Source organism: Pseudochaenichthys georgianus, chromosome 18, assembly GCF_902827115.2.
Source record: "Pseudochaenichthys georgianus chromosome 18, fPseGeo1.2, whole genome shotgun sequence".
Taxonomy (NCBI): domain Eukaryota; kingdom Metazoa; phylum Chordata; class Actinopteri; order Perciformes; family Channichthyidae; genus Pseudochaenichthys; species Pseudochaenichthys georgianus.
Window position 1 is genome coordinate 438,600 of NC_047520.1, and position 9,840 is coordinate 448,439.

Genomic DNA, 9,840 nt, shown 5'->3' on the forward strand with positions numbered 1-9,840 from the left:
TTTATTAAGAATTGACCAAACATATCTTCTTCTTTGAAATCCCAGTTGTACTTTGCACTAATTAGAGGGTTATTGAGGAAAAACTCTCAACTAATGGCTTATTACTTGTAGAATATGGTCATGCAGAATAAGGCATTAATAAGTGTTTTATAATGACGAATAAAGAGCCAATATACTGCTAATATGCATGTTAATTAACAACTAGTTGATGGTTAATTTGTGTACCTTAATATAAAGTGTCACCAAAATGTGTTATGAGGAAAAAGTCAAAATCATGAGAAAGGTAAGTATTATGAAAAGATATACAATATTACGAAAAAAGTCAAAATAATTAGTCCGAATTCCGAAAATAATCAATTACATCTGCAAAATGTGAAAAATCAGATAAAAAAAATCTGAGGAAAATGTGGAGAAAAGTCCAATTTAAATTAAATTCAGAAATAAATTCAAAAATAAAAAAATATTGAGAAAGTCAAAATTCAGAAACAAGGTCACATTTCTTATTTGAAATAAAAGAAAACATAATCAAATTAGATTAAGTATGATTTGGTCATATGCAATGAAATAGACTTGTCTCGATGGTCTCACACTGACTCTTTGTCTCTCGCTGTATATTTTAGGAACGGAGAAGAAGAAAGCAAACCGAACCTCACATCTGTGACCAGTGTAACAAATCCTTCTCAACATCTAATACTTTAAAGATTCATCAGCGCATTCACACTGGAGAGAAACCGTACAGCTGTGACCATTATCTCATTAAATATGCACATATTTTAACACATTTCAGGAATCGAAATCTGAACTTTGGATAAAGCCAGATTAAAAATTATTGTTTCATTTTGTAGTCATATTAGTATCTAAGGCTTTTACAGAAGGGATATTGGATACCTCTTTTTATCACTCCATAAATCAGAAAATACTGTCAACAGCCCTAACATATCCATTTCCGCCATGTTTTTAGATGTACAATGTTGTATAATTCAGGCTATGAATTATATATGAACAAACCCTTCTGTACAAGCCTTCATAATATTTATAGGAATATAACTGGAAGGTTTGGTGTCTCTACGTGCTACTGAAGTTGAAATTTCGAACTCAGAGTAGGAGAAAAAACTCATTTTGAGAAAACGACCTTTAAAGATTGCAGTGAGGCGCTAGCTAAACCCTCCTGTTCTTTGGATGACTGACGCACTCCGTGAAAGTATTTCATGTTCGGGGTCATTTGTTTTTTGTATAACCTTGCTTCGTGCAAGTGACAATTGTTGTCGTCTTCTCTGTGAACGTTTTTTTCCCCGTTCTTTTGCCATTTTGAGACCAGGAACTGTTTTAGCACACCACGTGACGCATCTGAATGAATCACGTTGTCAGAAATTGACACCAGCCAATGAAATTTCGTTTCTTGGTTTAAGACCCCTTTGTGCTTTCACGATTGGTTGCTGATACAAAGGAAATGACCATATTTGGATCCAATGAGATTGTGCAGGAGAGTTGGAGCTTTCCAACAATATCTCTGTTGACATGGTGCACACAGCGGTAGCGGTACTTTATGTTACGTTAGAATGCTAACTCTTGGTGAATTTAGGAGAAATCTACAGACCCAAATAGACAAACTATAGTAAAATAAACACTTAAATGTGTATTTTGTACGTTTTCCCTCCAAAAGCCTGAAAGAAAACATGTTATAGAATCAAAATAGCACAAAATCTCAAAATTGACCAGTACTTGAAAAACGATGTTTTTGCCTGCCGTGTCTCGCCTTAAACTCACAACCCATCATCATATTCACACTGGAGAGAAACCATACAGCTGTGAAGAGTGTGGGGAAATGTGCAATACATCAGGTGATCTCCAAAAACATTGTCGTATTCACACTGGAGAGAAATCTCACATCTGTGACCAGTGTAACAAATCGTTCTCAACATCTAATACTTTAAAGATTCATCAGCGCATTCACACTGGAGAGAAACCGTACAGCTGTGACCAGTGTGGGAAAACCTTTGCTCGGAAAGGTCACCTTTCATCTCATCAGCGCATTCATACTGGAGAGAAATCATACAGTTGTGACTTGTGTGGGAATACGTTTTCTCAACAATATCACCTTCAAACCCACCAACGAATCCACACTGGAGAAAAACCATTCAGCTGTGACAAGTGTGACAAGTCATTCACTACATCAAGTCATTTTAAGAGCCATCATCGTATTCACACAGGAGAGAAACCATACTGGTGTGAAGAGTGTGGGAAAACATTCACTACATCAAATGAACTCACAATCCATCATCGTGTTCACACAGGAGAGAAACCATTCAGCTGTAACCAGTGTGACAAGTCATTCACTACATCAAGTCATCTTAAGAGCCATCATCGTATTCACACAGGAGAGAACCCATACCAGTGTGAAGAGTGTGGGAAAACGTTTACTCAATCAGGTAATCTCACAATCCATCATCGTATTCACAGAGGAGAGAAATCATACTGGTGTGAAGAGTGTGGGAAAAAATTCACTACATCAAATGAACTCACAATCCATCATCGTGTTCACACAGGAGAGAAACCATACTGGTGTGAACAATGTGGGAATAGTTTATTCAGAATAGTTCCCTTAGATCCCACCTGCGCACTCGCCATCTGATACTTTGTTGAGTCAAGCTAGCATTCCCCCTGTTTTTTCCAAATGTAAAGCTGACCAACAGTGACTTAAAATTCTAATAAACATGTTTTTTATGGACTACATTTTTTATTTACAAATTATATTCAAAACACTAAGACACATTAGGTATGAGAAGTAACAAGATACATTTGTGACGTTCTTGTTTTGTTGGAACAAACCTTGTTCGAATGAAACTCTGATATAATATCATCTCATGTTCATTATTTGACTTCATTGTGATGCCCGTTAGTATTCTGTGTTCTCAGTAAATGTGATTCTTGCTGCTGTAATAATCTGAGCTGTAAACTTAAAACTTTTTTTCTATTTTCTCATTAAATTTGTCGACGCAAAGAGACTCTTTGACTCATCATTAGAAACTGTTTACGGTTTTATAATTACTCACAATCACTTTGAATTCGGATTTTTATGAATGGTCTTTTTTTTTACTGCTGCTAGAATGAGTAAAAGAAGACATTGGTGTTCAATCGGAATCTCATCATGTTTCATCTTCATGTTAATTTTCAGTGAGCATGTTTTATTTTACATTCATATTCTCTGTTTCTATTGCTCATTACTGAATGTTTTTATACTGTTGGGGTTTTTCATTCCTGCATGTCGCCCATAAAATGGTTTGGCACATTTCAAGCTAAAGTATCTGCAAGATTAGTCTGGGGGGGGTTGTCTCAGGAGAGGATAGGAGATAAAGGGGGGACAAAACCATTGAAGTATAAGGTTTCACATTAAGTCTTACATAAGAATTACTTCACATTTACATTTCTAAATGCATGCTCCATACATCCGAGACCCTCAGATCACACGTCTCTCCCCAAGGAGGAGAGGGTCTGCAGGAAGTGGGAAGGGGTCTGAATGTGGGTTATATTTAGGGTTAGAGCTGCAGAGCAAATTAGTTTTTTTCTCTTAGAAATTTTACTTTTTTCAGAATTTGTACTTCAGAATCTGTACTTCAGAATCAGAAATGACTTTTTATCAGTATTGTATTTATTTTCAGAATGTTATACTGGTGTGAAGAGTGTGGGAACACGTTCATTAGATCAGATAAACTTAAAACACATCATCCTATTCACACGGGAGATAAACCATACTGGTGTGCAGAGTGTGGGAAAACCTTTTCTAGAGGTAGTAATCCATGAGTGCTCACATTGCCGCTCTGAGAGCCAAGCTAGCTGTTTCCTCCATCCTGATGTCCTGAGAGCTGTATTGTTTATATTTTAACAGTCTTTGTAAATGGAAATCGACCAACAGTTATTACCTTTTCTAACCAGCATTCACACAAGGCCACAGAGATGCTGCTTCTTCGTGATTTAATTCATGTTTGTAATAGTTACTGATCTATAAGAAATGTTCTACTAAGCTGTGTTTCAACCATGGTTTTCTTATAGCCTTGTTATGCTTCAGTACTTTTTTTTCCTTTTTTAACATATTCAATTGTCCCGGGTTTAAACTTCTAGCCTTGTTAAGCTGGATTGAAGGGATTTGTTTTACTGTTCATTAATCTTCTGAGTAGTTTCTCTAATCATATATTAAAGACCCAGTCACCACCATTAAAGGAAGAAGGACCCCAGATCATAATGGATTCTCCTAAAGTTGGAAGCCTTCAGGACAATCCATGTCACAAAACCTTCTTCCAGCATTCCAGACGGGCAAGTTGGGAAAGACGTGGCATTCGAATACTTTTTTTTGTTCTATAAGCTGAATCAGGTTTATTACCAGGTAGGTTGACACATATGATGAATTTGACTTGATGTCTTGGTGCATACATTTAAAGTAAAACATTTGGACTACCTATGTTGCAAATGTATTATCTTTTCAATTTACACACGGCATCTATTGCACGTCTGTCCGTCCTGGGAGAGGGATCCCTCCTCTGTTGCTCTCCCTGAGGTTTCTCCCATTTTTCCCTTTAAAACTGGGTTTTCTTTGGAAGTTTTTCCTTGTACGATGTGAGGGTCTAAGGACAGAGGGTGTCGTATTGTCATACTGATATTCTGTACACACTGTGAAGACCACTGAGACAAATGTAACATTTGTGATATTGGGCTATATAAATAAACATTGATTGATTGATTGAAGTAAAACAGAAATTAAAAACACATATAGAGAACTATTTTGGTTATTGGGCTGCAGTCAGCATCCTTGACGGCCTTAATATGGGGTAGGGTTAGCCTGTGTCTTTACGGAAAGCCCATAGGATCATTTTTTGCAGTGTAAATGTTTTTGGGGTCTTGACTTTTATGTCCTGTAACCTTCAGGATATTTTAAGAAATGTAAAATGACCGTCTTCCTCAGAATCAGATCAAAAATCAGAAACAGGTTTATTGCCAGGTCGGTTCGTACATACTAGGAATTTGACTTTATGTCATGGTGCATACCAGTGTTGTAGTCAAGTCACCAATTCACGAGTCCAAGTCACCCTCAAGTCACCACTCTTCGAGTCCGAGTCCAAGTCCGAGTCACCAAGGGAGAGTCGTAGTCGAGTCCGAGTCCAAGTCCGAGTCACCCAAGGAGTGTCCAAGTCGAGTCCGAGTCCGAGTCATCATTACCTGTGTTCGAGTCCGAGTCCAATTCCGAGTCACTTAAGAAGAGTCCAAGTCAAGTCCGAGTCACAAGTCTTCATGTATTAATCTTCGTGGATATATGTTTTGAAATGTAGCTGCTCCTCTACATTGCTGTTATCCTGTCTATTGAACTGCTGTGAAGCGAGTTTGGCTACAATTCTTGTAATAGCTGCTATACAAATATAAAGCTTATTTCTAATATTAATATTATTATTATATATAAATAAACTATATTTAAAATGAGTTACCTTTTAGAGAAGTGATTATATTTGTATGCCAATATTTTTCTATGGTAAAGTTTTCGTTTTGCACTTTTATTTTGATAGTAATAAGATCGGGACTCTTATTTTGAAGGAACTTTTACGGGTTAAATCAGTTTACAGATAAAGATTTATCCCCAGAAAGCACATGGCTACATTCTGCATGTTAAGTAGCCATGTGCTTTCGTTATCAGCTGAATCTTTATTTATTGATTAGATCACGTTACTCTGATGATAGTGTTCAAGACAGCCTATATGTCTGAACTCGATCCTTAGAGTAATGTGTTACGGAGCCTTCTCTTCTATATTGTTTCCACATAACGAGCATTTTGCGCTGCTCTTTTCCAATGTGGAAGCAGAATGTGTGAAAGCATACAGCACGATGCGGGGTGTGTCTGTAGACATCTCTAGACTGGAATAGCGGGGCCCAGTAAGTGAACTCGCCATACAGGATAGAGGACATCAGACTCCAGAGAAAATGTGCTCGAGTCCGAGTCCAAGTCGGAGCGTCAATGTACGAGTCGAGTCCGAGTCATCGTGGGGGGGGGAATTCACGAGTCTGAGTCCGAGTCCAAGTCATCCTGTGCGAGAATTCACGAGTCCAAGTCCGAGTCGCGTCAATCAGTGCGCGAGTCCGAGTCGAGTCACGAGTCCCGAAAATCGGCACTCAAGTCCGACTCGAGTCCGAGTCCAGGACTCGAGTACTCCATCTCTGGTGCATACATAAAATAATTCCTGTGTCCAACCTCGGCAGCGATGGCAGGTTTATCAACAATTGTGCCACGTTCAAAGACAGAAAGCCTTGTTGCAATCAGGAGGTCATGACAGTTTGAATGCCGGACATGAAAGCCAGATTTCTGCTCATATATTGACTTTTTAAGGGTATGGTCTTATACTTTTTATCAGCAGTTTTCCATATATTGCCTACTACTACATGTGTTGCATTTTTCAGCAGTTTTTACAATCATTGTATTTAAGTAGCCTAGTTTTTGTTCTTCCTATGAATGTGGCAGAGTAACTATGTTTTTGTCCTTATTTTAAATTCTCTATTTTCACATTTATATTGTTTTCTCATGACTGCGTGATTTTTGCCGTCTGCTTTAATATCTGACGCTGTGCACATGTAACTTCTTTTGAATTTGTTCATTAAATGTTTCAACATAGAGATGCTTTGACTCGTAATTCTTAACCATGAATCAATGTTTTTTTTGAGCTGTTATGGATTTTCAATAGAACAAATAAAGTTAATTCTCATCAGGGCTGCAAACTGTTTTACTTTTCATAATTGTAGAATCACAAACTTTACTTTTACTATTCAAGTTTATTTAACAGTTTAAACATGTTTTGAGGTGAACAAACCTGACTTTATTTTGCTGCCACTGCTTTTATATTTTACTAAACTACTCTTTTATAATGTTAAATAATCTGTGACTCTGAGCTGCAGAAACAAGACAAAGACTTCCTCCATCCTCTCAGCTGATTTCTATAAAGATGGCCGATACATCAGGAGCAGCCATCAGAGTCACAGATTCTCCCTCCATCACAGGAAGCACAGGACTCTCCAGGATCACAGAGCCACCTGAACAACACCGGGATCAAATGTTTAGTCTTATCTGGGGTTATTTATAATAAAGAATAGGAGATTATCCCAAGTTCCCATCAGCAAAAACATGTGGGTTTGCTATCCTGGCTCCAAGATGGTGGAATGAGCTCCCATTGACATCAGGACAGCAGAAAGCTTACACACCTTCCGACGCAGACTGAAAACACATCTCTTTCGACTCCACCTCGAGCGATAGAATTACTAACAAAGAACTGCTAACTGAGCACTTATATACTAATAAAGGACAGGCTTATCTAAAGCCAGTTGAGTAACACTTGAAATGTTTGGCTCTATGAAACCTGATGTACTTATATGATTCTGTTTTCCTCAAGGTTGTGTCTTCCTGGTCGAATGTACTTATTGTAAGTCGCTTTGGATAAAAGCGTCAGCTAAATGCAATGTGACAGAAGGAAGAAATGCCATCCTGAATATTCAGTGAATGTAAAATGTGGCATCATACACATACTGAATGAAAATATCAGAAATAAACAGAACTACATGATCAATACATCAGAAATTAAATAGTAACATAGAGTAGTGTATCGTCTGAATAGATATTGATATTGTTTAATATTCCCTGATTTGATCATTTAATTGATAAATTCAGTTTTTTCTTTTTTCTAAAATGTTCAGATACAAAATTGTTTCATCTTTGAAAACTGTGTTCAGCGTTAATGATCAGATCACGACTTGACTTGTTCAGAAGACATTTGCTCCTCCCCATACACCTTTTTTCCAGACCCAGAGCCGTCTTGAGTCTTTCTTCGCTGCCTCTGTGATGTTCTTGGTGGCTTTCCTCCTCTTCATTCCAGTCATGCCCAGTGCAAGAGCTTTGTAGAGTGATTGCCCCACAGTCCATGTACAGCACAACTTTTCTGGCCCGAGTGACATTGAACTCCTCCACCAGGGACTTCAGGTGCAGCTGGTGCTTCAGCATCCTTGGGGGTATTTTCTATCAGTTGATCTGTAGCTTGGTTGGTTTCCTCCTCTCAGAGGATGTGGTTTGGGTTTCCAACGCGTCCTCCCATGATGCAGTCTTTCCAAGATGTCCTCTGTTTGTCCAATCACACAATAAAAGAAAGCCTGGCAGATTTGATCAAACCTGAGATATCCTGCCCCTTGCAGTAAAAGATCAGGCCTCTCATCTTCATCATTGAACATTTGCTTTTCAACTGAACACATTTTATTGCATTGTATTATTTTATAACCTAGCAAGTGAGAGCAAAGTCCAGATGTTTATGAACGGAGACGCTCAAAGTGTAAGTCGGAAACAATATGGTGAATACACATGGACTAACATTTAATCTATTATACTGCTTTTGCAAGACATGTCTCTTGCTGAGACAGTTGCACTGACAGTTGCAAAAAAGAATATCAAAATATTGGGTTCTAAGAACTTTGATTTAAGAAATGATTTGGGTGGTCATTTGCCTGATTTTGCATGAGCCTGTTAATGATTTACAGACGTTGAGCCTGTTAATGATTTACAGACGTTGAGACGGAGACAAGCAACACCCAACAGGTACGTGGTCGTCGTCTAACACAAGATTAAAAGATTATTAAACTTGTTTTGAAAGTGGGTCTGCATTATGAGTTACGGTCAACCAAAACTTTAGAGAAGAACAGATAACAAAATGTGTTTTGTGTCAGAGTGAAAACGTTGTGCAGATTCAAACTGCATTTCAACTGTACGTTGATTATAATTGCATTGATTTACAATGTATACAGTATTCACATTGTTGAATATAATAGTCTATAGAACCTATAGACCCATATTTACAGATAGACTGTTAGTCTAACAATAAACCCAACAGGTGTAGTCTTATTCATTTGTGTGTAGTTATTGGTAGAGCACAGAAGATGGCAGCAAAGTTTTCTTTTCATTTATTGGAGCTTCCAGCACTAGTACTGTTCAAACGATTATAACTAATGCCTTTAGTTTGACTACTCTCTTTTTCCCTGGAAGTTAACACAGCTTGTATCTGTTTTCTGTTCATTTCCAGCGCTCCATGAACACCACCGAAGCAGACTCTGAAAAATGTGATTTGGAAAACCCTTTTAGTTTCTCTCCTTTTACTGTTAATGTTGTTCATGAAGCCTTAACCAAGTTAGATCCTAAGAAACCGGCTGGCCCGGACAACGTAGAACCTTTCTTTTTAAAGATAGCTGCCGATTGTATTGCACCACCTCTTACTTCTCTTTTTAACCTCTCCCTCAGCACAAATGCAATTCCAAAGATATGGAAGTCAGCTTTTGTCCTGCCTTTACTAAAAGGTGGGGAGGCCAATTTATTAAATAATTATAGGCCCGTCTCTAAATTGTCAGTTCTTGCTATGGTTCTTGAACGCCTGGTGAGTGAACAGGTAAATGTGTTTGTATGTAACAATGACATCCTGTGTAAACATCAGTCAGGCTTCAGAAAGCAACACAGCACCATCACTGCCACAATGAAAGTAGTAAATGATATTGCAGATATCTTAGACAAAAAGTTGTGCAGCTCTGTTTATTGATCTTTCCAAAGCGTTCGATACCGTTGATCATCATATCTTAAAGCAGAGGCTACTCAGTATTGGCATATCCAGCCATGCAGTGGGTGGTTTGTGAACTACCTCTCTGAAAGGTCCCATGTTCACTTTGATGGGCTGTCTTCTGAGTGGTTAAACAATGCTAATGGTGTTCCTCAAGGTTCTATTTTAGGTCCACTTTTATTCTCCATCTACATCAAAAGCTTCGGTCAACAAGTGGATGGAG

General features: G+C 38.0%; 1 protein-coding gene across 1 annotated transcript; it reads left to right on the plus strand.

Moving 5' to 3' along the window:
* Positions 1-819: 819 nt before the first annotated feature.
* LOC117463989 (zinc finger protein 253-like) lies at positions 820-2,988 on the plus strand. The gene is given in 2 exon segments (XM_034106520.2): positions 820-2,544; positions 2,546-2,988. Coding segments are annotated over 2 exon segments (864 nt in total). The 5' UTR covers positions 820-1,732; the 3' UTR covers positions 2,598-2,988.
* The last annotated feature ends 6,852 nt before the right edge of the window (positions 2,989-9,840 follow it).